The sequence below is a fragment of the Schistocerca americana genome, chromosome X, assembly GCF_021461395.2.
Source record: "Schistocerca americana isolate TAMUIC-IGC-003095 chromosome X, iqSchAmer2.1, whole genome shotgun sequence".
Classification (NCBI taxonomy): domain Eukaryota; kingdom Metazoa; phylum Arthropoda; class Insecta; order Orthoptera; family Acrididae; genus Schistocerca; species Schistocerca americana.
The window spans coordinates 883329628-883357607 of NC_060130.1; the positions used below are offsets into that span (position 1 = coordinate 883329628).

The 27980-nt window shown below is 42.2% G+C and overlaps 1 protein-coding gene across 1 annotated transcript in view; it reads right to left on the bottom strand.

Moving 5' to 3' along the window:
• The window catches only part of LOC124556370 (circadian locomoter output cycles protein kaput), an 815111-nt gene that overhangs the window by 138265 nt on the left and 648866 nt on the right, over window positions 1-27980 (bottom strand). The window contains exon 4 of the mRNA XM_047130334.1: window positions 4242-4331. Within this exon, the coding sequence (XP_046986290.1) occupies window positions 4242-4331 (90 nt within the window). The remainder of the gene's footprint in view (window positions 1-4241; window positions 4332-27980) is intronic.

Sequence of the window (27980 nt, forward strand, 5' to 3'; positions counted from 1 at the left end):
ACGTCTTATTAACAGTAAACTGCTGCGTCTGTAGTCAATGTTCACTAGATAGTGTTCATGTAGGCGTAATATAACCTGACAGAATGGTAGAGGGCAAGACGGGGTGGGGCAAGATGGGGAGATTCCCCGTCTTGCCCCTACTATGTGTCCAACCATTACGTTCTTATCGTCTCATGTGTTTACCTCGCTGCGGGTTTTGAACACGTACATTATACGTTGAATACAATTGTAAATAGAATGGTATTCGTTTTTCCAACACTTTCCTAATTAATTACAAAGTATGCCTTAGGCTATATGGTGAATAAAAATACACAAAACGTGCAAAGTCAGTATTCTTGCCATGCTTTGACGACTGACATTTGGAAATATGGTATTTACTGTATAATATAGATTACCAGGAATGATCTGACTCGATAGTACGTTCCACGTGTTTTATTTCAGATGGTTCGCAAGTATCGGCGACGAACTTCTAGGCAAGATTGGTCCTTGGAGTCAATGGAAGGCGTTGTAAATGCTGTTATGGAAGGTCATATGGGTTCTTTCAGGGCTGCTCGACAGTTCAACGTGCCACAGAAATATGTGTTTCAGCGTCGGGGTGCCCACGACACTTGTGCAGGGACAGAAAGAAGTGATGACGAGGTTGTCCACACTTGTGTAGTATGTGAAAGTAAGAGGCCTAAATAAAACGTAATACCTGATCCTACAATTCGCAGAACCATGTTTCGAAACCTTATCTTCACATGATTTCGTTACTCCAGTCCTTATTTAAGCTTTAGAGATGAACTCATGCTAGTTCCCCATCTTACCCCGCATATGGGGCAAGATGGGGAATTGGTAGTTTATGTTTCAAATCGAGATATTTCTAACTAAATGTAACAAGTTTGCAGGTTTCTTTGCATGCTATTGTAATTCAATGGTAAATAAACAAATGACAATCAAACCTACTTGAATTTGTTTGTTTTTGTCCCTTTTGTAAGGGTTTAAAGTTAGCTTCCCCATCTTGCCCCGCCTTCCCCTATAATAGTCGGCGTGTTACGATGCACAACACATTGGTCTCGAAATTATTTTGATGTTTACTGTCAGGCGTACTCGACAAGGATTTTGTGGTGTCACCGCCAGACACCACACTTGCTAGGTGGTAGCATTTAAATCGGCCGCGGTCGATTAGTATACGTCGGACCCGCGTGTCACCACTGTCAGTGATAGCAGACCGAGCGCCACCACACGGCAGGTCTAGAAAGACGTCCTGGCACTCGCCCCAGTTGTACAGCCGACTTTGCTAGCGAAGCTACGCTGACCGATACGCTCTCATTTGCCGAGACGATAGTTAGCATAGCCTTCAGCTACGTCAATTGCTACGACCTAGCAAGGCGCCATAATCCTTTGCTAGATATATTGTGGCTATAACATGTACCGTCAAGAGAGATGTTCTACAATTGTGGATTAAAGTATTCCAGAAGCTACGTACTTTTCTTTATAGCATTCATTACGTATCCTGTTTCAGACCTCACGCCAGCCTGCGTGAGTTTAAGCGTGCCTTTTGGCTTCCTCTCATTGTGTCTAGGCTGTCTTGTCTAGACACAACAGATTTCAAATATGGAAATTTGTTCTAAAATTACCCACGCTGTCATCTTGTAGACAAATGAACCGCATTTTCCCAGAGGACTTGTATTCACCTTGGCTTCTGCTGTCACGTATTCGTCTCATTCCACATAGCTGCGCAGTATTAGCCTTAAGTATTTAAACGACGTGACCGAGTGTAAACTAATCTTGTAATCGTATACTCTCTGGGTTATTTCTCTTTTCTGTGCGAATCTTCTTGAGTTTATCCACATATAAAGAGACCTTCCATAGATTAAACCAAGAGGAAATACTGTCTCAGTCATTGTGCGTTTCCTTGCGGTTATCCAGTAAAGCCCAACTTTAGGCAGCCCATTGCCGCAATACCTATAAAGAATAATTGTCTTTCATACTTTCTCAGTATATCTCATGCGGTAAGTTTGAGTGACCTCTGACCACCTTGCGTCTAGCCATAATTTTGCTACGGCAGAGCCGTAATTCCAGATGAATTTGCAGTTGGGCACTATAGTGTATGGAAGTCATATGAATCTTTTTGTACGAAATTTATTCAGTCTTGGTGAACATCTTTCGTAGTCAACGACTAAGGCAGGTTGTTTGGACCCAGAAATGCTTACGCTATGTTGGTAGCTCGTATCCGATAAATACGAAAAAAAGAGGGAATTGGAAAATGTTTCACATCTGACAGCATTTCGACACAGAGGTTGCCATCATCGTCTAACAGTACTTGCAGTAACTTCAAGATGTGACGCTTCATATGTAGTTTCCGAAGAACATGCGACGCGGCTATCTTGAGAAATGCAAGTGCTAAACTTGTCCAAATAGTGGATTCGTGATGTCTACACTCGAATCCTCTATTCGTTCGACTTTTCATATGTTGCCCCCAAAGATCCAGCGTTCGTGTGTTTACAACTTCAGTAGTCTTTAAATTAATTTTTGCTCCATTTATAAGTCTGTGACTGAAAGGCTCTTTGTGGAATGATGACGGAAGTCAGATTGCAATTTAAAGTTATTTTTTCCCACGTTAAAGCGCGTAAAACCATTTCTCTTGCAATGACGGTGAAGCAGTGAAGTAAACGTAAACAAAAGGAAGAGCGCACTCGCTGAGATATTCGAACTTCTAAGAAGTCCAATAAAACTCCAGAATTTACGCCGCCTAATTATGTGTTTCTACAACATCTAGTTTCTCTGCCATAAAGAAATTAATCTGTTCCTACTTTTTGAAACGCCCAGAGTATAGATAATTTAGAAGAATGCCGTCCATTTCGTTTCAGATTATGTGTCATTAAATGATGGGCATTACTCTTTCTTCAGCAACTTTGGCCGAAATGTCTAGCGCAGTGTCAGCGACAGTAATGATGTGTTAGCGTTTCTCACTGTATTTTGCATTTTATTTTCAAAATGAAATCTTGGAGTAAAGTACAATATTTAGCCAATGTCTTCTTCACATTCTGGTAAAGCTGTATTCGTTTTGTCAGCGGATGCTCCCTGCTAGACTCTTCTTTCGATATTCTTTTTTCTGTCGGTTTTGATCTTGTTGCCGATACCATTCAATTCAAAGCATAAAAAATGTAACAATCGTTATAACGCAACTGAGTCAATTTGTAGAACAATATGCAGAATACCTGACGAATTAGATATATATGAGTTCAGGAAACATTGCGGAATACAATATTACACTCAGTTAAGTGAAAGGGGTGCTTCTCCGCTGTGAAGATTCCCCTGTCGAACGGTCTATTGATTTCATTTATTATTCCTTTTTTTGGACGTACTATACATATCTCATTAGACAGTCTTCTGCATAAACAAACAATAAGCTTCCTACTTGCTTATTTTTTCAGAGGTCGCTCAAAGGTGGAGATAAAAAAGGTATCGTATTTCGTTCTCCAATAAAAATGTTAATGTTTGCTCTCATCGTGAAAGAGGACAGAATGCACAAGCGAATATCAACAGCAGCTTCTGAAACTTGCAGGCAGGCATCACTAAATGAAAGAGCTTTGCATTACAAATCTTGTATTCTTTTAGTGGGGAAATAGCATTAATGATGATGAATTACTGAATGTTTAAGGCCTGGATTATCAACGAAAACTTTCTAATTTCTTGGTATATGAAAACAGTGTGTAGAAACTTATGACTTGCGCTTACAAATTCTAGCCACTGCATGATTAAAAACGTGAGTTCTGCATATAAAAAATTGACGGAACTCAACTAAAGGTAAAACGAAATGTCAATTATAGTTGTAAAAGTCTGTTTCAGTCACAAGTTTTTACGTACTTTTCAAGTGAATGAAACGAATGTGCACTTGATAATGATATAAGGAGTCGAAATTTGTTGTACTTTATAACGCCTATTTTGCCACTGAAGCCAAGTTTCAGTCACAAGTTTTTACATACTTTTCAAGTGAATGAAACGAATGTGCACTTGATAATGATATAAGGAGTCGAAATTTGTTGTACTTTATAACGCCTATTTTGCCACTGAAGCCAATGTTCTTATTTCTTATTTATACACTTGCGGACAGCTCTGAATATTATGCTCAACATGACCAAGATCATAAATTAACTTAAAGTGAAGCAGTGTGGAGTTAATGTTTTCGCCAAAGCAGCAGCCAGAAGAAGTGTACATTGTCCGATTAAACGAGTATCTGTGGTAACGACACTCACCTGGTGGAATCCGAGGTAACTCTCGATGCTATGGGTGGCGAAGAACACTTCCCCCTCACAAGTGAGAATTAGGAGAAAGCCGTTCAGCGCCTGGAACAAATAAAATTCATTTGTAGGTTTCTCTTATTCCCGTCACTTCATCCTAGTAAATGTTTAGGCGTCATCAGAGAGTTTCTGGAAGTATACGGATTGTCTACAGATTCAACTGTAGTAGACAAATTGTAACATACAAGTAGCTGATCGCTCAGACAGTGATCGTGTAGAAAGGAAATGCAGTGACCAAGCCATGTGCGTGGTTAAACATGAGTTACAATTCGTATTAATCATACTTGGTTCAAATACAAAGAAATAGGTTTTTAAAAGAAACTACTTTCTTTTCAGAACTACAATAATAAAAATAAATTCTCTCTTCGCAACTAAAACACGTGACGTACTTTTTCTGTCACAAAGAAAAACTTAAGACCTAGGACTCTAACATTCAGCATTGCTAAAGAGAAATACACCTCACTGGAAGCGAAAACAAATCAATCAACTTTTAATATCTGGCCTAATCGCTTCGTCACACGTTCTCTTTCACGCGTTTAATCCTATAGCTTTTCCGTGTCATTAGACTGATTATGCCGTTCCTACTATACTCTTCTTCCGAAAGCAAGTTTAAAGTTAATGATTTTGTTTTAAATTCTCATTTCTAGCTCCTGTCATACAGTTTCATTTGGATTGATAATGGGATTTCCATCGATATCTCGACCAGTTTCTCACGGTTACAAAGCAGCCAATTTTGCCCAACGAATTATCTAGGATTCTGATCATTACCCCAGACAGATGCTCTTTTAAAGTCTGGTTTTCGTCTACCTTTCTCATACAGCCTTTAATCAGCACCATTTCTTCGAATGATCCGGACAATAAACAGTATCACGGTTGAAATTGATTTATGTGTTTCTGGTGTCCAACTCTCGGTATTCTGTGGATTGTTTTGGGATTGAGGCTCGTACGCTCCTACAACATTTTAGCTTCTTTTTCAGAAGCGCGAAATCTGTTTTTCGCTACACTTAAAATGACTTTCCATCTGAACTTTTTCAGGACTGCTCTTTGGTATATCACTCCATTCTCTCCCTTCTCAAACCTTCATATTATATTATTTCTGTGCTCTTTGAAATACTATAATTGTCGCTAATTGCTACAGTCTGGAACCGCACAACCACTACGGTCGCAGGTTCGAATCCTGCCTCGGGCATGGATGTAAGTGATGTCCTTAGGTTAGTTAGGTTTAAGCAGGTCTAAGTTCTAGGGGACTTATGACCACAGCAGTTGAGTCCCATAGTGCTCAGAGCCATTTGAACCATTTGTCGCTAATTTTCATCTTATACCTTTCCTTTTCGCAACGAAATACAATTAGTTATCGTTCTTTAAAAGTAACATCTTTCATATTTTTCCGTATGTGCAGAGACATTATCGCAACGAATAACGTTTGTTTTAATTTGCGAGCAAATGGCGCGGCCAAAGATTTAAATGCCAAGCAATTATAGCTACTCTAACGGAATATGGTCTTCATTTCACCAGCATCAAAATTTGAAAATTCAGATTTTACACACCGCTAGCTGCTAACCTCAATGGTGAGCGAAACATTGAAGTTATGAAAGGAAGTTTGCTGGATAGCGAAAACGCGAAAAGGGCAGGTATTTTGCTGTATGATTCGTTCAAATGGCTCTGAACACTATTGAACTTAACATCGGAGGTCATCAGTCCCCTAGAACTTTCTTTTTTTTTTTTTGGTCAACCTACGTCTCTCAATTATTTGCTTGACGTATTCCAATCTCTGTCTTCCTCTACAGTTCTTGCCCTCAACAGCTCCCTCTAGTACCATGGAAGTCAGTCCCTCATGTCTTAGCAGATGTCCTATCATCCTGTCCCTTCTCCTTATCAGTGTTTTCCACATATTCCTTTCCTCTCCGATTCTGCGTAGAACCTCCTCATTCCTTACCTCATCAGTCCACCTAATTTTCAACATTCGTCTATAGCACCACATCTCAAATGCTTCGATTCTCTAGAACTTAGAACTACTTAAACCTAACTGATCTAAGGACATCACACACATCCGTGCCCGAGGCAGGATTTGAACCTGCGACCGACCGTAGCAGTAGCGCGGTTCCGGACTGAAGCGCCTAGAACCGTTCGGCCACCGCGGCCGGCTATGATTCGTGCTGCTCACTCTTTTATCTACCGAGGTATGGAGGTAACTACGAAATACTTTCTTATCGAACGATTTATTTATTTAATTTCGTTTGATATGTTGCGAAAATAGTGGTCTACTGACATAGAACATGCCAATGTTCCTATCGTAATTTTTCATAAAAACAGGCGAGAATGTGCTAAACGTAAGGCCGAAGTCTCCCGTTGCAGGATACTACTATCCATAAGACAATTAGGACAACAGATGTAGAACTGCTAATTTTAATCACGTTTACCACATCCCTTGGCTATTTTTGCGACGATCCCGACGTATCTCATATCATTGTATGCCTAGTTTCATTAGGCATCGAATGCTATTAAAAATGAAAGCTATTGAGAAATAATAGTTGCCTCTGAATCTCGATGGACACTCATTTCTTTGCTTACTATCAACACCAAAAACATAATTTCGCTATTTTCAGAAGTTTCGAATGCATTCGAAGTCAACAGCTAAGGGTATTCGCAATGTATATTTGCATTCTTCCACTAAATCATTCTGTCTTCTTACTTACTGCTTATTACGAAATTGAGTATGAGCCAGTTTAATACGAAATCCAATGTGTGTGATATTGAAATAACTGGAGAGAAAGAGAGTTGGACGAACGTTAGCGGCATTCACTGTACGTACAAAAGTAAAGGACCAGCAATATTTTGTTTTTGGTGGAAGAGAAAAATAAAGGGTGTAAGAAGTTAATGTGGCGTGAAATCTCCACGTACTGACCCAAACACCCAGAACAGTCGCTGGACTGCAACTTCACAGGGACAAACTAAATTCGCACTCTTAGAGGATTTTGAATAAAGATGGTTGCAGGGACCTTTACTAATGCACGCACACATACTAGTAATCGGACTATATAATGCGACGCGAAGAAACGCGTCGAGTGCTACGCAGTAACTACAATGACGGAAACAGGGAGCACCCACAACTCGAGGGTTACAGGAAGCAGTTCCTTTCACTTGAAAATATTTATGGAGGCAGTTGGCAGGACACGCGATGGCGGCAGCCAGTGTGCAGTGGCCACGGAGCCTCTTTATTGGTCCATTACTCCGGCATCGATACTGCAATCCCTCAGGGAGCGCAACAAAAGCGCGATAAAATGGAGGCCGAGGCCGCACGGCCCGCTCTTCGAGTGCAACTGCCCGCGCCACTGATGCTTAAATACGGGCAACGTGCGCCGATACGATTTACTGCGCAATTTTCAAGAGTCGTAACGCGATATCAATTACGAGACATCCACCAAACTTACTGCTTCTCACGCTTACTGCTGATACGCGCGCAGATAGGTGAAGGTTAGCTGGATTATTTTTATGTGAATTGGAAACCTTGCAGCTATCATTTGAGTCACTGAAAAGAGGCTGAAGCGAGTAGCAGCACTTTACGCACGAGTAATTATTTACAGACAAGCCATTATTTTTATCAAAGTATACATTGTACATGCCAGCCGCTGTGGCGGAGCGGTTATAGGCGCTTCAGTCCAGCACCACGCGGCTGCTACGGTCGCAGGTTCGAGTCCTGCCTCGGGTATGGATGTGTGTGATGTCCTTAGGTTAGTCAGGTTTAAGTAGTTCTAACAAGGGAACCTCCTCATCGCACCCCCCTCAGATTTAGTTATAAGTTGGCACAGTGGATAGGCCTTGAAAAACTGAACACAGATCAATTGAGAAAACAGGAAGAAATTGTGTGGGACTGTGAAAAAATAAGCAAAATATACAAACTGAGTAGTTAATGGAAAGATAAGCAACGTCAAGGAGAATGGGAACGCAGGAGCGCCGTGGTCTCGTGGTAACGTGAGCAGCTGCGGAATGAAAGGTCCTTCATTCAAATCCTCCATCGAGTGAAAAGTTTAATTTTTTATTTTCAGTTTATGTGACAAACTCTTATGTTTTCATCACTTTTTTGGGAGTGATTATCACATCCACAAGAAAACCTAAATCAGGCAAGGTAGAAGAATCTTTTTACCCATTCGCCAAGTGTACAAGTTAGGTGGGTCGACAACATATTCCTGTCATGTGACGCACATGCCGTCACCATGTCGTATATAATATATCAGATGTGTTTTCCTGTGTAGGAATCGGTTGACCTATGACCTTGCGATCAAATGTTTACGGTTCTCATTGGAGAGGCACGTCCTTTCGTCTACTAATCGCACGGTTTTGCGATGCGGTCGCAAAACACAGACACTAAACTTATTACAGTGAACAGAGACGTCAATGAACGAACGGACAGATAATAACTATGCAAAAATAAAGAAAGTAAAATTTTTCACTCAAAGGTAGACTTGAACCCAGAACCTCTCTTTCTGCAGCTGCTCACGCTACCACGGGACCACGGCGCTCCTGTGGTGGTACTGTCCTTGATGTTGCCTATCTTGCGCATGGACTCCTCAGTTTGTATATTTTGCTTATTTTTTCACAGTTCTACACAACTTCTTCCTGTTTTCTCGATTGATCTGTGTTCAGTTTTTCAAGGCCTATCCACTGTGCCAACTTATAACTAAATCTGAGGGGGGTGCGATGGGGAGGTTCCCTTGTAAGTCCCATAGTGCTTAGAGCCATTTGAACCATTTGCACATTGTACATCAAAAATACCTGGGCAAAGTTTAGAGGATTACTTCCTCTGACCAAATGAAGGAAAAGATGTCCTGCATGTATATCCAGAACGAATATTTCATTCTGTGGGACTGTGCGCTATTTTGGCAAAGGTAAACAGTTTGCCGGAGTGAACGCTTGCCTTGATTTCACCGACTGAGCTGCCCAGGCACCACTCAGGAATAATTTTTATGCAAATTGTACAGGTTAAATACAGTCTTTTGCAACTGTAATTGAAGTCTTATTAAGACTAAACGCGTTTCGCTTTATTCTGAAACATCTTCAGCGGTCACTCTAACAATATGGTTTTTTTGCCTTACAATTTTGTTTACTAGGTTCATGAACAGTTCGCATGCTTTACTTATTAATATAAACAGTGTCGTTACTCACGGTTTTTGTTCTTTATGTCATTCTTCCTGTTCTTTCATATGCATGTCTTAGATATTAGCTCAGAGCACTTTCTCTGCACTAAATATATACACGTTTCTGTGTCATCTCGCCTCGCCATTTCGTGTGTCTTGTTTTGCTATTGCGGGATGCGTTCGTCTTTTGTTTGTTTGGCAGTGGTGAGAGCGTCTCGGTCACAGAAATGTTGCTAACACACACTATGGTCACTGTTCACGTGAAGGCAGGCTCCTGATCGATACCTGTTCCGTCCAAAAAATTCCAGGTGGTTTCCGAATGTATTAACAAATATCCACAATGCGTCCCCGGACTTCGTCGACTTTACCAACAGAGCTGGAATACACCAAAGCTTTTAAATATTATTAAAAAAAAAATCCAATGGTATTGTCAAGCCACGACCGACATACGTGCTGTCGGAACGCTATTTACCGGTGCATAGGTATCCGGAATGACGATAAAATCAAACGAGGGCACTTTATGATTTACGCTTCACTTGCGGTGTTTCGAAATAAACACCGTCTTAGACATTCACAGTGTTGTAACATGGCATGACTGCACTTTTGCACACGTCGTATCGGGAAAACCATTGGTGCCGGACGTCTTCCGTTGTATGCCAATGAAGTTTCTTTCAGAGTGTGCTGATGCAGCAGCTCCATACTTAACAATCATACACAATCGCTCGTTAGGCAAAAGATCCGTACCCAAAGACTGGAAAGTTGCACAGGTCACACCAATATTCAAGAAACGAAGTAGGCTCATATCGTTAATGTCATTATGCAGCAGGATTTTGGAACATATATTGCGTTTAGACAATATGAATTACCTCAAAGAGAAGGGTCTGTTGACATACAGTCAACACGAATTTAGAAAGCATCATTCTTGTTGAGATGGTTCAAATGGCTCTGAGCACTATGGGACTTTACATCTGAGATCATCAGCCCCCTAGACTTGGAACTACGTAAACCTAACTAACCTAAGGACATCACACACATCCATGCCCGATGCAGGATTCGAATCTGCGACCGTAGCAGCCGCGTGGTTCCGGACTGCAGCGCCTAGAACCGCCACAGCGACCGGCCATCATTCTTGCGAAACGCAACTAGTTCTTTATTCACGCAAAGTGTTGAGTAGTATTGATAATGGATTTCAAATTTATTCCGTATTTATAGATTTCCAGAATGCTTTTGACACTGTAGCACTCTAGCGGCTTTTAGTGGAACTGTGTGCTTATGGAATATCGTTATGAGGCAGGATTCCTGATTTCCTATCAGAGAGGTCACAGTTCGTAGCAATTGACGGAAAGTCATCGAGTAAAACAGAAGTGATTTCTGGTGTTCCACTAGGTAGTGTTATAGGTCTTCTTTGGCTCAAAATGGTTCAAATGGCTCTGAGCACTATGCGACTTAACGTCTGAGGTCATCAGTCGCCTAGAACTTAGAACTAATTAAACCTAACTAACCTAAGGACATCACACACATCCATGCCCGAGGCAGGATTCGAACTTGCGACCGTAGCGGTCGCTCGACTCCAGACTGTAGCGCCTAGAACCGCACGGCCACTCCGGCCGGCAGGTCGTCTTTTCTACGCTCCTTATTTATAAAGGGTGTTACAAAAAGGTACGGCCAAACTTTCAGGACACATTCCTCACACACAAAGAAAGAAAATATGTTATGTGGACATGTGTCCGGAAACGCTTACTTTCCACGTTAGAGCTCATTTTATTACTTATCCTCAAACCACATTAATCATAGAATGGAAACACACAGCAACAGAACGTACCAGCGTGACTTCAAACACTTTGTTACAGGAAATGTTCAAAATGTCCTCCGTTAGTGAGGATACATGCATCCACCCTCCGTCGCATGGAATCCCTGATGCGCTGATGCAGCCCTGGAGAATGGCGTATTGTATCACAGCCGTCCACAATACGAGCACGGAGAGTCTCTACATTTGGCACCGGGGTTGCGTAGACAAGAGGTTTCAAATGCCCCCATAAATGAAAGTCAAGAGGGTTGAGGTCAGGAGAGCGTGGAGGCCATGGAATTGGTCCGCCTGTACCAATCCATCGGTCACCGAATCTGATGTTGAGAAGCGTACGAACACTTCGACTGAAATGTGCAGGAGCTCCATCGTGCATGAACCACATGTTGGGTCGTACTTGTAAAGGCACATGTTCTAGCAGCACAGGTAGAGTATCCCGTATGAAATCATGATAACGTGCTCCATTGAGCGTAGGTGGAAGAACATGGGGCCCAATCAAAACATCACCAACAATGCCTGCCCAAACGTTCACAGAAAATCTGTGTTGATGACGTGATTGCACAATTGCGTGCGGATTCTCGTCAGCCCACACATGTTGATTGTGAAAATTTACAATTTGATCACGTTGGAATGAAGCCTCATACGTAAAGAGAACATTTGCAGTGAAATGAGGATTGGCACATTGTTGGAGGAACCATTCGGAGAAGTGTACCCGTGGAGGCCAATCAGCTGCTGATAGTGCCTGCACACGCTGTACATGGTACGGAAACAACTGGTTCTCCCGTAGCACTCTTCATACAATGACGTGGTCAACGTTACCTTGTACAGCAGCAACTTCTCTGACGCTGACTTGAGGGTTATCGTCAATTGCACGAAGAATTGCCTCGTTCATTGCAGGTGTCCTCGTCATTCTAGGTCTTCCCCAGTCGCGAGTCATAGGCCGGAATGTTCCGTGCTCCCTTAAGACGACGATCAATTGCTTCGAACGTCTTCCTGTCGCGACACTTTCGTTCTGGAAATCTGTCTCGATACAAACGTATCGTGCAACGGCTATTTCCCTGTGCTAATCCATACATCAAATGGGCATCTGCCAACTCCGCATTTGTAAACTTTGCACTGGCTGCAAAACAACGTTCGTGATGAACACTAACCTGTTGATGCTACGTAATGATGTGCTTGATGCTAGTACTGTAGAGCAATGAGTCGCATGTCAACACAAGCACCGAAGTCAACATTACCTTCCTTCAATTGGGCCAACTGGCGGTGAGTCGAGGACGTACAGTACATACTGACGAAACTAAAATGAGATCTAACATGGAAATTAACCGTTTCCGGACACATGTCCACATAACATCTTTTCTTTATTTGTGTGTGAGGAATGTTTCCTGAAAGTTTGGCCGTACCTTTTTGTAACACCCTGTATAAACGATTTAGGAGACAGTATGAGCGGTCGTCTTGAGTTTTTTGCAGATGCTGCTATTGTTTACCGTCTAGTAAAGCTATCAGCGGATCAAAACAAATTATAATTCGATTTAGAAAAGATATACGTAAGGTACAGAAATTAACAACTGACCCTAAGTGCCGGCCGTGGTGGCCGAGCGGTTCTAGGCGCTTCAGTCCGGAACCGCGCGACTGCTACGGTCGCAGGTTCGAATCGTGCCTCGGGGATGGATGTGTGTGATGTCCTTAGGTTAGTTAGGTTTAAGTAGTTCTAAGTTCTAGGGGACTGATGACCTCAGATGTTAAGTCCCACAGGGTTCAGAGCCATTTTTTGACCCTAAGTAATAAGAAGTGTGAGGTCATCCATATTAATGCTAAATGGCATCCGTTAAACTTCGGTTACACGATAAGTCAGTCAAATCTGAAGACTGTAAATTCAACTAAATACCTAGGAATTACAATTATAAACAACTTAAATTGGAAAGAATACATAGAAAATGTTGTGGGAAATGCAAACGAAAGACTGCGTTTTATTCGCAGAACACCTGGAAAATGTAACAGATCTACTAAAGAGACTGCCTACACTACACTAGTACGTCCACTTTTGGAGTACTGCTGCGCCGTCTGGGATCCTTACCAGATAGGATTAACGGAGTATATCGACAAAGTTCAAAGAAGAGCAGCACGCTTTGTATTATCCTGAAATAAGGGAGAGAGTGTCACGGACATGATACAGGATTTGGGGTGGACATCATTAAAACGAAGGCGTTTTTCTTGCAGCGGAAACTTCTCACGAAATTTCACTCACCAGCAATACTCCAGAAGAACACGAAGAAGTGTAACGTAGGCAGTCTCTTTAGTAGATCTGTAGCATTTTCTAAGTGTTCTGCCAGTTAATCACAGTCTTAGCTTCGCTTTTCCCACAACGGTATCCATGTGACCGTTCCAATTTAAGTTATTTGTAATTGTAATCCCTTACTATTTAGTTGAATTCACAGCATTTAGATACTCATATGTGTGATTTACCGTGTAACCGAAATTTAGCGAATTCCTTTAAAGCTCGTGTGGATGACTTCACGCTTTTCATTATTTAGAGTCATTTGCCACTTTTAATACCATACAGATATCTTGCTAAATTATTTTGCAGTTGGTTTTGATTATCTGATGACTTTAAAATTCGACAAATGACAGCATAATCTGAAAATAACCTAAGAGGGATGTTCAGATTGTCTCCTATATCGTTTATATAGTTTAGGAACAGCAGAAGGCCTTTAACATTTCCTTAGGGAACGCTAGACATTACTTCTGTTCTGTTCGATGACTTTCCATCAACTATTACTGCGAACTGTGACCTCTCTGACAGGAAATCACGAATACAGTCGCACGATTGAGACGAGTCTCCATAGGGAAGCGGTTTCATTAGAAGCCGCTTGTGAGGAGCGGTGTCAAAACTTTCTGGAAGTAACGAATCAATTTGACGTCCCCTGTCGATTCATTACTTCATGAGAGTAATGATATTTTTAATGTTAAACGAGTGTAAAGAAGTAGGAGGAACGAGTATAGTTCAACGTTCTGTCTTCATCCAGGCCATTACAGACGAAGCAGAACCTCGGATTGTTTCAAGGATGGGGAAGGAAATCGGCTGTGCCCTTCCAAAGGAACCATTCCAGCATTTATTTCACCGGAGCTATTTAGGGAAATCACACAAAATCTAAATATGGATGGTCGGACGGGGATTTGAACCGTCGTCCTCCTAGCTGGAAGTTCAATGTGCTAACAACTCTACTACCTCACTCAGTACTAGCGTAAAAAATGGCAGAAAAGGTTTGCTCGCTGCAGAGTCACCAAGACTACAGCTTCAGAACATAAAAACTGCCAGCTTACGTCTGTAAATAATGTCCAGAAGTTCGTGGGTGAAGTTTGCTTGCACGCCATACTGCTTTTTGCCTGTGTAACGAGTAAACAGCCCGCACGTGGGAGGGAAGTTTAAACTTTGAGCTCTGATAATAGTGGGAATACAGGTGGTTGTGCCAGCAATAATGGTCCCGCAGCAATTCTCCATGTGTAGGGCAGTCTGACATTCTATGTTATGATATAATGGAGACACAGCTTAGAGTTCAATACGACACACAACGGTGCTATCGCAGAATATACCGACATTTCTATAAATTATATATTACGAGCGAAATCCACATTTTGTAGAACTGAAGTACAGTGGGGCCCGGAAAATGTTTATACACTGAAGTACCAAAGAAACTGGTATAGGCATACGTATTCAAATACAGAGGCATGTGAACAGGCAGAATACAGTGCTGCGATTGGCAACGCCTGGCGCAGTTGTTAGATGGGTTACTGCTGCTACAATGGCAGGTTATCAAGATTTAAGGGAGTCTGAGCGTGGTCTATAGTCGGGGCACGAGGAATGGGACACATCATCTCCGAGGTAGCAATGAACTGGGGAATTTCCCCTACGACTATTTCGTGAGTATCTGGTGAATATCAGGAATCAAGTAAAACTTCAAATCTCCGACATCGCTGCAGCCGGAAAAAAGATCCTGCAAGAACGTGACCAACGACGACTGAAGAGAATCGTTCAACGTGACAGAAGTGCAACCCTTCCGCAAATTGCTACAGATTTCAATGCTTGGCTATCAAAAAGTGTCAACGTGCGAACCATTCAACGAAACGTCATCGATATGAGCTTTCAGAGCCGAAGGCCCGCTCATGTACCCTTGAAGACTGCACGACACAAACCTTTATGCCCCGCCTGGGCCCGTCAACACCGACATTGGACTGTTGATGACTGGACACATGTTGCCTGGCCGGATGAGTGTTGTTTCAAATTGTATCTAGCGGATGGACGTGTACGGGTATGGAGACAATCTCCTGAATCCATGGACCCTGCACGTCAGCAAGGGACTGCTCAACCTGGTGGAGGCTCTGTAATGGTGTGAGGTGTGTGCAGTTGGAGTGATATGGGAACTCTGATACATCTAAATACAACTCTGACAGGCGATATGTACGTAAGCATTCTGTCTGATCACGTGCATCCATTCATGTCCATTGTGAAATCCCACGGACTTGGGCAATTCCAGCAGGACAATGCGACACCCCACACATCCAGAATTGCTAAAGAGTGCCTCCAGAACACTCATCTGAGTTTAAACACATCCGCTGGCCACCAAGCGCCCCAGACACGAACAATATTGAGCATATCTGGGGTGCCTCGCAACGTGCTGTTCAGAAGAGATCTCCACCCCGTCGTACTCTTATAGATTTATGGACAGCCCTGCAGGATTCATGGTGTCAGTTCCCTCTAGCACTACTTCAAACATTAGTCGAGTCCATGACACGTCGTGCTGCAGTACTTCTGAGTGGTCGCGGGGGCCCTCCACGATATTAGGCAGGTGTACCAGTTTCTTTGGCTCTTCACTGTAAGATTGAGGCGGAACTGACCCTAGTTAATGAACAGGAGAACTGCCTATCACAGAAAACACGCAATTATTCATCAGAAAATTCTCGTCAGTACTTTGAAGAGTAGTTAAATTGTCTCAAGATTGGTGTTTGTTGCCCAATCACCGTTGGCCTCAAAGTAACACGATTTCTTCAACATGCTTTATTAATGCTAGCCGGTATGCCCAGAAACTATTTAATCCAGATGTGACTCGAGTCCCAGAAAATGTACGACTGTATGAATATTTTTGGCAAGTTGGAGCAGCAGCACACATCGCCTTGACAACCTCGTTACGAGTGCATATGGTGTTCGGTGAGGAGAGGACAACCAGCAAAGGCAATGCTATTTCCTGGCCACCTCGGTCGTCTGATATCTCTCCCTATGATTGTTACTGGAGGGCAATACACTGTAAGAGCTACAGCAGAACACTACAACGCTATTACGGGTATCCCTCAGGCAGGGTTGCTGCGCGTGTCTCAGTTTGGTAAGCCCCGTACGCCGCTGCAACAGCATCAACGGTGGCCATCTCCAACACCTCCTGTGATATTCATTAAAAAGATTCAATCCCGTGTCGGTGGTGTCGTAAATATTCTCCGAGCCATTTTTATTTTTCCCACTCTGTAGAAAAATCAGTAACGCTAAGGTTTGATCATTTGACCTTCGCCTTCTTCCCTTGGAAAGTTTTAAGAGGGCAGTTTAAGCAGATGCACTTATTTCCGTGTTAACTTGATACATACTCCGCAAAGCAATGCACGGCGTGTGGCGAGGGTACAAAGCGTGTGAGTTTCATGTTGTCCCCTTCCTGTTCCAAGCGTCGATGGTAAGTGGGAAGAAAGACACCTCTGTGTGATTATCTAATTTTGCCGTCTTGGAAATTACGTTAGATTTATGTTGAAAGGAGTAATATGTTTTTTCGCTTATTCTGGAACTAGCGGCCGGCCGGAGTGGCCGAGCGGTTCTAGGCGCTTCAGTCTGGAACCGCACGACCGCTACGGTCGCAGGTTCGAATCCTGCCTCGGGCATGGATGTGTGTGATATCCTTAGGTTAGTTAGTTTTAAGTAGTTCTAATTTTTAGGGGACTGATGACCTCAGAAGTTAAGTCCCATAGTGCTCAGAGCCATTTTTTTTTGGAACTAGCGGAGAAACACAGCGTTGCATCCGCGCCCATATCACGCAGTGTCTGGCCTAGTACTTCATGTTTATGATGTCATATGTTCCGAACTATGTGTCGTACAATCATATAATTTTATAGGAACATTCAGCTGCAAAATATGCTTCGAATGGAGTTAGTAGCAGCAAAGTAATAAATCTAAGTGGTTCAAATGGCTCTGAGCACTATTGGACTTAACTTCTGAGGTCATCAGTCCCCTAGAACTTAGAACTACTTAAACCTAACTAACCTAAGGACATCACACACATCCATGCCCGAGGCAGGATTCGAACCTGCGACCGTAGCGGTCTCGCGGCTCCAGACTGTGGCGCCTAGAACCGCTCGGCCACTCCGGCCGGCTAATAAATTTAAACGTCATGCACAATGCCGCAGTTTTTCTGTAATCTCACTGTTTATGATGTTATTATCTCCTAAACTTAGTGTCGTAAACGGTATAGCATATTGCGAAAAAATTTAGTAACAAAGAATTAATAAATTTAAACGTCATGCACGATGCCGCAGTTTTTCTGTCATCTCACTGTTTATGATGTTATTATCTCCTAAACTTAGTGTCGTAAACGGTATAGCATATTGCGAAAAAATTTAGTAACAAAGAATTAATAAATTTAAACGTCATGCACGATGCGGAACTTTTACTGCATGAACAGCGGAAAAGTAGTAAGTGATGAACATTTCTCCTTTCGTTGTTTTGTAGGGACTGTCAGAGAGAAAATATTTTGTAAAGGTTTGAAATTTTCGCAGTTTGTTGTATTCACTCGCTGAACTACTTTTCCTGTTCCCCCGTTCGACACTGAAAAGAAACTGACGTTCGAACCCACGACGGATTTGGCTTTATATAGCACTACCAATGGATAGCCACACCTGGGGCGAATTCCACAACATACCAAAAAGGCTTCAAATAGTCCACAATGTTCCAGAACATTCCACAATATTCGAGGGTGTTCTGGAATGTTCCACAATGATCTGGGATGTTCCAGAACATTCTTGAATCTTCCCGAATGTTCGAGACTATTCACGAACATTCCAGAACATCCCGGATCATTGTGGAACATTCCGGAACATTCTGAAATGTGGAATGGTCTCGAATACTCTCGGATGTTCTGGAATGTTCTAGAAATTTCAAGAGGGCGAAACTTCCCAGCCCTTCTATCTTCAAAAGCACGCATTCTGGTAAAATCAGAAACCTCATTCATGGATGGTGGATAGAGGGCTACCACACCTCTGACTGTACCGGAACTCAATTCTGAGTTTTAGTGGCACGCACATTGTATAGTTCCTTTTTAATATATATATTAATTTTGTGAGAAAGGCACTTTACAATGCACGAAGTCTTTCTCGTAGTTTCCCGCTGCAGTTCTGTGCCACTCACGTTGTCTAGACAAATTATTGACAAACCATGCTGCTCTTTTTTTTGGTATTTTCTATCTCTCTGGAAGTATAACATGGTAAGGGTTCAGACCGGCAAATGAAACGCTACTCAAAAACTGGTCGGAGAGGATTCCGTAAGAGATATGTTTCGCTGAAGTATTATAATTTCTCAGGAGACTGCAGGCTTTCTCTGTGAATTTCGTCGATGAAATCTTGTCGGGTTCTCAGCCGAATCTTGGAAACGTGTTGTCGCCTTGATTCGACGAGTTTTTTGCTCATGTTCTTCAGGGGAAGTCTTCGCCTTAAGATGACTACCAGAAAACTCATAGAAACGTTGCGACAACACACGCCAAGAGACCGAAAATATTTCATTAATTTTTTCTTCCATTTCACCTGAGTCTGGCGTCTAGCTTCCACGCGGTTATGTCTGTCTGGTCATTCCACCACTTTACATCACTCCGAACAGAAACTGCTAGATACTTGAATGCTGTGAACGATTCCAGTGGCTGATGTTCAAAAATGTTCAAATGTGTGTGGAATCTTATGAGACTTAACTGCTAAGGTCATCAGTCCCTAAGCTTACACACTATTTAACCTAAATTATCCTAAGGACAAACACACACATCCATGCCCGAGGGAGGATTCGAACCTCCGCCGGGATCAGCCGCTCAGTCCATGACTGCAGCGCCCCAGACCGCTCTGCTAATCCCGCGCGGCCCTGTGGCTGATAAACAAACCGCGTCGTCATATGATATCGGATCTTTTCGTGTATTTACCGACACTACATGACATTTGTTTTTGTTGAGGGCCTCCTATCACATTACCTTGTGGCAGCCCAGACGCTAGAGCCTCTTCTGACAATGTGACTCCTTTAATAACGTCGTTTTTGCAAAAGCCTTTCCAGTCATTTATTCTTTAAACTTCGAAAGCAAGTAAAATTCGCTAAGTAGAACATCTGGATTGGACGGTGGAGGTTCAAAAATTAACACTCGAGTCAATGCAACAATTCACGAGTAGCTCGCGCAGTATGCGGACAGGCGCTATCTTTCATTCAACACGACAACATTCATTGCCGTTTGTTTGAAATGGTTCACCAGAGTTTTGTAACGGCTAAAAGACAAATCAGCATTGATTCGGTGTCATCGGGACAAATATTCAACGAATAATGGTCGTTTCCTGAGCCAGAATATTTTTCAGAAACTGAAATCTATCACCACGTTTTATTCGATTGTGTGCCTGTATGTGATCGTTGTAGTGACTATAGCTTATTCTCAAATGTGTGGTGAGAAATCATAATTTACCAGTCGTCACAATAATGACCTGGAAATCGTCTCCATTTCCCAGCATGAGGTTTGAAATTGGCGCGATCTGGACACGACAGGGAGATTTTGACCTCATTACAGAGCCGCTCTGTAGCATATGACGAAGTCAGTACCAGAGACTAATGCGTAATCAGCTGTGACAAAATGACATAGAATCTATTTTTATTAGTCGTGTGTCTTTATTGTGTGTACTACGCTCCTATTTCTTAAAAGAAATATCTAACATATTTGGTACGTGCCATCCCCTATGCATAATGTAACAAAAACACTATATGAGTGAGCGTGTTTTCTGCATTCTGATGAGCGACAAAATGCGAACACTCTTTATGGGGACATTCTCAGTACCTTATGCTGCATTCTCGCGGTTCTAGGCGCGCAGTCCGGAACCGCGCGACTGCTACGGTCGCAGGTTCGAATCCTGCCTCGGGCATGGATGTGTGTGATGTCCTTAGGTTAGTTAGGTTTAAGTAGTTCTAAGTTCTAGGGGACTGATGACCACAGCTGTTAAGTCCCATAGTGCTCAGAGCCATTTGAACCTTATGCTGCATCGACATGTGATCGAAGGTGTTCCGTATCCGAACTTCAAAAATGGCTCTGAGTACTATGGGACTTAACATCTGAGGTCATCAGTCCCCTAGACATTAGAACTACTTAAACCTAACTAACCTAAGGACATCACGCACATCCATGCCCAAGGCAGGATTCGAACCTGCGACCGTAGCGGTCGCGCGGTTCCAGACTGAAACGCCTAGAACCGCTCGGCCACAGCGGCCGACTCGTATCCGAACTGTTTTATAAGTAATGTTGTCACATTATCTTTGTACTATATTATTATTTAAATTAAATAAAACCTGCGAAAGATGTGTTACATGTGTGTGAATATCTGAGTGTGCACCTGTAAGTAGTTACATCAAAAATGTTATCCTGTAACATTAGCATCTACAATTTCAAGATTAATATTTTCGAATTTTGTGACTGCAGTAAGAACATAAGAAGATGACTGCAGGGATAGAGACAGAATAACAGACAGACAGATGTCACATTCAGCATCTACTACGTAAGTTTCCATAATAAAAAGGGGAATAAATTTCTGAAACACGTCGTGCTACGTATAAAAAATCGTAATTGGTGCTCTACTCCATTATTTAAATCATTATTGACACGGCTGCAGGGTAAAAGAAGCACTGTTCACGTTAGATAAAATTTATAAAAATGCAATAAGTTTATTTAATTTAGTCAGAGGTATTGCCCTTCGTCATGGAGTGTAACTAGACAGTTGTATTAATTATGATTCCACTTACAGTTTGGTTAAATTAAATCTAAGAAAAAATTGGTCCTACGCTCAAGTTCTGCTTTTCTATCACATAAAGTATTGTCTTACATTGCACAAATGATATCTCATTTGGTTCGTGTGATATGCAAGCTTATTCAGTACAAGCAGCGCTACACTTACGTACGACGTAAAAATCTATGGAAAAATGACGCCAGCGTCGGAGAGATTGCAACTACGCAGGATAGAGGGACAACTACAAGTATAACAAAACTACAAATTATGCAAAATTATTTTTTAATTTACGCTTATTCAAATTATAAGCGAAATAATAATTGTAATGGCAACCACAGAGAATGCTAAGGAATTTGTTTCGCTTTAGCTTTACCGAAACATACTTATTCTAATTAAACAAACTTACTGGTCTTTTAAAGGTATCACAAAGAAATAACAGTTAACGTGATGTATCGACAAAATGCGGAATTCTTTATGTGGCATAGGTATTATGGAAACCACTTAGGTGCGTTTCTTGTCATCAGTATCGCTATCTGCCATTCCACTGTCGGTTCAATAATTTCAACTTTTCTTCTGGTCAAATTGTTGCAATAAATCTGCAATTGAACGAAAACGAATAAGATCATGCAGTGCATCTGTAAGTCAGAAACAAACTTCACAAATTAGCCTACAGAGATTAAAACACACGAGTTGTGCTTAACGACGACCATACACAACATATTACAGCGCCAGAGTTCAACAAAAGCTCACTTTCTTGCTACCGACACAATGATAAATGCAGTGTTACTGCATGTAAATTCATGTAAATTACCTTTCGGGCAGACAGCCTGCTGACGATAAGGTCGTATTCACGCAGCACACGTGTGACAAAGGACAGCCTTTTAGAGGGGAACGTTGTATGTTTCACCACTCTTCAGAATTTTTTACGTAGTTGGGCGCAGCAGCTCTAGTGAATTTCATACATAAATACATAACAGAGGCAAGCTGTGAATACTGGCTTGTTACGTGGGCAACCAACGTCACGAGGTCAAATATATCTACTACTTATAATATTCTTTTATTTGAAAATAATAATCAAACGTAATGTCTGATAAAGAATCATAAAAGAAGGAAGCTCACAGTTTTAACTGCCCGTCGATAGCAGGGATAGATAGATGGAGCACAAGTTACGTTTTGATAAGGAAGGGAAACGGAACTAAGTCTGGTCTTGTTTACCGAAGAACTCAGGAATACCTGAAATCGCTTAAGGAAGGCATAGTAAACCTAAATCAGGAAACCGGACGGTTGTTTGAAATCACGTGACTAAGTGTCTAGAGTTGTGAATGCAGCCACTCACGCTTCGTGTGAAGATTTATATTCCCGAGTAAGACTTTTAAGTTAAAATAGAATTATAATGAATTTTTTAAGGAGAAGGAGTGTACCACAGCGAATGTTATTTTATCGTAATCAAAATTTTATGCAGGAATTTACATTTATTTTCAGATTTCTAAAATGTCCTTCGTTGAAGGACACAGTTTCTTCCACGTTTCAACAAAAAAATGGCTCTGAGCACTATGGTACTTAGCATCTGAAGTCATCAGTCCCCTAGAACTTAGAACTACTTAAACCTAACTAACCTAACGACATCACACACATCCATGCCCGAGGCAGGATTCGAACCTGCGACCGTAGCAGTCACGCGGTTCCGGACTGAAGTGCCTAGAACCGCACTGCCACCGCGGCCAGTCACGTTTCAACAGTTTAAATTCTTCAAGTTATATTTAAAGGCTGTTACAATTTCACCTTTAATGACAGTTTGTACTTTGATACGTGAATGAAAATGTCTGCTGAAGATGCTGTTGTCGTGCTCAGACCGGTTTGATCCAGCTCTTTATGCTACTCTATCCCGTGCATGCCTCTTCATCTCTTAATAGCTACTACAACCTACGCAGTTTTGAACCTGCTTACTGTATTCATCTTTTGGTCCCCCTCTACAATTTTTACCCGTCTACACTTCCCTTCAGTTCTAAATTGGCGATGCCTTGATATCCCAGAACGCGTCCTGTCAACCGATCCCTTCTTTTAGTCAAACTATGCCACCAATTTCTTTTCTCCTCAATTCTGTTCAGTGTCTCCTCGTTGGTTACATGATCTACCAGTCTTATATCGAACATTCTTCTGTAGCACCGCATTTCGAAAGCTTCTATTCTCTTTTTATCTAAACTGTTTATCACCCACGCTTCACTTCCATACAAGGCTACACTCCATACAAATACCCTCAAAAAAGACTTCCTAAGATTTAAATCTATACTCAGAGTTAACAAACATCTCTTCTTCAGAAACGTTTTTCTTGTCGTTAGTGCTCTGCATGTTATATCTTCGCTACTTCAGCCATCAGTAGTTGTTTTACTGCCTAATTCCAAAACTTATCTACTACCTTTAGTGTCTCGTCTCCTAATTTAATTCTCTTAGTATTGCCTGATTTAATTCGACTACATTCCATTATCCTTGTTTTGCTTTTTTTGATGTTGATCTTACATCCTCCTTTCAACTCACTGTCCATCCGCTCAACTGCTCATCCCATACCTTTGCTGTCTCTGACATAAATACAACGTCATCGGCAAACCTCAAAGGTTTTACTTCTTCTCCCTAAACTATAATTCATTTTCCAAATTTTTCTTTGGTTTCCTTTACGGCTGAGTAACATTTGTGATAGGTTACAACTTTGTCTCACTCTCTTCTCAACCACTGCTTCCCTTTCATGCCTCTCGACTCTTATGACTGCCGTCTGGAATCTGTACAAGTTGTGTATAATCTTCCGCTACCTGTATTTTACCCCACTATCTACAGAATTTAAAGAGAATTCCGGGCGACATTGTCAAAAGTTTTATCTAAATGTGCAAAAGCTATAAACGTCTCTTTTCCTTTCCTGTATCTGTTTTCTAAGCTGAGTCGCACGGTGGGTGTTGCCTTACGTGTTCCTACGTTTCTCCGGAACCCAAATTGATCTTCCCCGAGGTCGGCTTCTACCAGTTTTTCCATTATTCTGTAGGAAATTCGCCTTAGTATTTTGCAACCATGACTCATTAAACTTATAGTTCGATAATATTCATATCGGTCAGCAGCTGCTTGCTTTGGAACTGGAGTTAGTACATTCTTCTTGAAGTGTGAGGGTATTTCGCATGCCTCATACATCTTGCGTACTAAGTGGAATAGATTTGTTCTGTTTGGCTCTCCTAAGGCTATTAGTAGTTCTGAGGGAATATCGTCTACTCCGGGGGCCGTGTTTCGACTTAGGTTTTTCAGTGCTGTGTTACGTTCTTCTTGCGCTATGATATCTCTTACCTAATCTTTATCTAACGTCTTCCTCTCTTTCTACAAAATTGCCTTCAAGTACATTTCCGTTGTACAGTCCTTCATTGTATGACTTGTCTGGCATAGTAGTAATAAATTACATACACAAAGCTTCCTCGAGAATCGGTCTGTCTGTCAGTGAAAACCGTATCAAAATTCCTGCAGTAGTTCCTGAGATTGGCCTTCACATACAAACAGAAATATGCAGCCGTGCGCATACGGGCTTCAACAATAAGTATAGGTTATCTGAGATAATTACCACTTTTGAGTCAGCAGTTTGCACCACATTTCATTGCTCGGGTAACTCAGATCCGTCAGGACAACGAACAGACAACTTGTAGCATTCTTGTAATTACACACTCTATTTAACATTTCAAGCTTTTCTTGACGACATTTACTAAAAGATATTAACTGCAAGTTCCTGCTCCTAAATTTCACTTACATCGCTTGAGTTGATACGACACTGAATCGCATTCGGGAGAAGAGGGGTTCAAATCCTCAGCTGTCAAACCATATTTAGGCTTTCCAGTTTTATTTAAATTGATTAAAACGAATGCCAGAGTGGTTCCTTTAAAAACGGACGCAGCCAAATTCCTTCCCCATCTGTGCGTATTCTGAACTTGTACTCTTTGTATAATAAAGTCTTCGTCGACGTGACATTAAATCTACTCTCTACTCTGAATCTTGACATTATCATTATGTATTCAGTACTCCGGGAAAGTTTCACATTTCACGTCAGACACCCCTACGGGAAGGAGAGGATTTTACTAGTCAGAAGGTTTGAAAAGGTACGCAGTAACAGAGCAAAATTATAAGTTCCATCAGAGTTTGTCCCTCCGCCGCATGGTCTACAAAAAAATGGTTCAAATGGCTCTGAGCACTATGGGACTCAACTGCTGTGGTCATAAGTCCCCTAGAACTTGTTGTTGTTGTTGTTGTGGTCTTCAGTCCTGAGACTGGTTTGATGCAGCTCTCCATGCTACTCTATCCTGTGCAAGCTTTTTCATCTCCCAGTACCTACTGCAACCTACATCCTTCTGAATCTGCTTAGTGTATTCATCTCGTGGTCTCCCTCTACGATTTTTACCCTCCACGCTGCCCTCCAATACTAAATTGGTGATCCCTTGATGCCTCAGAACATGCCCTACCAACCGATCCCTTCTTCTGGTCAAGTTGTGCCACAAACTTCTCTTCTCCCCAATCCTATTCAATACTTCCTCATTAGTTACATGATCTACCCATCTAATCTTCAGCATTCTTCTGTAGCACCACATTTCGAAAGCTTCTATTCTCTTCTTGTCTAAACTATTTATCGTCCATGTTTCACTTCCATACATGGCTACACTCCATACGAATACTTTCAGAAATGACTTCCTGACACTTAAATCAATACTGGATGTTAACAAATTTCTCTTCTCCCTAGAACTTAGAACTACTTAAACCTAACTAGCCTAAAGACATCACACACATCCATGCCCGAGGCAGGATTCGAACCTGCGACCGTCGCGGTCGTGCGGTTCCAGACTGTAGCGCCTTTAACCGCTCGGCCACTCCGGCCGGCCATGGTCTACATCTACATCTACATGGATACTTTGCAAATCATATTTAAGCGCCTGGCAGAGGGTTCATCGAACTACCCTCATAATAATTCTCTAGTATTCCAATCTCGTATACCTCGCGGAAAAAAACGAACATCTATATCCTTCCGTGCGAACTGTGATTGCATTTGTTTTATTATGGTGATCGTTTCTACCTATGCAGGTCAGCGACAATAAAATATTTTCGCGTTCGGAGGAGAAATTTGGTGATTGAAGTTTCGTGAAAAGATTCAACCGCAACGAAAAACGCCTTTGTTCTAATGTTGTTCACCCCTAATCCTGTATCATTTCAGTGACACTCCCTCCTCTATTTCGCGATAATACAAAACGTGCTGCCCTTCTTTGAACTTTTTCGATGTACTCCGTCAATCCTATCTCGTATGCATCCCACACCGCGCAGCAGTATTCTAAAAGAGGACGGACAAGCGTAGTGTACGCAGTCTCTTTAGTAGATCTGTTACATTTTCTAAGTGTCCTGCCAATAAAACGCACTCTTTGATTTGCCTTCCCCGCAACATTTTCTATATGTTCTTTCCAATTTAACTCAACTCATGCCATCTACAGACCACAAGTGGCCCATCGGTACCATCAGACCGCCGTGTCATCCTCAGCCGAGGATGCGGTTAGGAGGGGCGTGGGATCAGCACACCGTTCTACCGGCCGTTATGATGGTTTTCGTTGACCGGAGCCGCTACTATTCGGTCGAGTAGCTCCTCAATTGGCATCACGAGGCTGAGTGCACCCCGAAAAATTCCAGCAGGGCATGGCGGCCCGGATGGTCAACCATGCAAGTGCCGACCACGCCCGACATCGCTTAACTTCGGTGATCTGACAGGAACCGGTGTATCCACTGCGGCAAGGCCGTTCTTTCCAATTTAAGTAGTTCGTAATTGTAATTCCTAGGTATTTAGTTGAATTTACGGCTTTTAGATTTGACTGATTTATCGTGTAACCGAAGTTTAACGGATACCTTTCAGCAGTCATGTGGATGACGTCACACTTTCCGTTATTGAGGGTCAATTTCCTATTTTCGCACCATACAGATATCTTTTCTTTTCTCCTGTACCGCTCGGAAATACAGTGGAAAATTTTCAAGTCTAGAACTGGTTAGTACGAAATAATTCTGCTGTCTTGACCAAATAAAAGGAGGCGGAGAGTACTGTGTTGTCAGGATGGGTCGGTAGGAAGAGCTCAGTGACATCGATCGTGGACTACTCATTGGATGTCACGTGAGTAACAGATCTTTCAGGAACATTTGAACCCTTCTAAGGATGCCCAAGCCGGTTGTTGCTGATGTGATTGTATGGTCGAAAGGCGGAGATTGGAACACTGCTAAAACAACACCCGGAAGAACTCGTGCATTGACGGACAGGGACCGTTGAGCATTGCGGAAGGTGGTTGCAAAAAAAAGGAATCACTCGTGAGTTCCTCCAAAGTGCTACCAGAAGTCCAGCTAGCACAATGACTGTGCGTCTGGAGTTTAGAAAACGGGGTACAGTTTCGAGCAGCTCACCATAAACCACACGTTTCTGAAGTCAGTGGTAAGCGACGCTTGAGGCGGTGTAAAGAGCGACGACAATGGACAGTGGGTGACTAGAAACGAGTGATTTAGTGTGATGGATCGCTCTATACCCTGTGGAATTCCGATGGAAGGATTTCGGTTTGTCGAGGGCCTGTATAACTTTACCTGCCTTCATGTGTTGTGCCAACTGTGAAGTACGGAGTAGGTGGTGTTACAGAATGGGGATGTTTCTGTGGTTAGGGTGTTGTCCCCTTTTTGTAC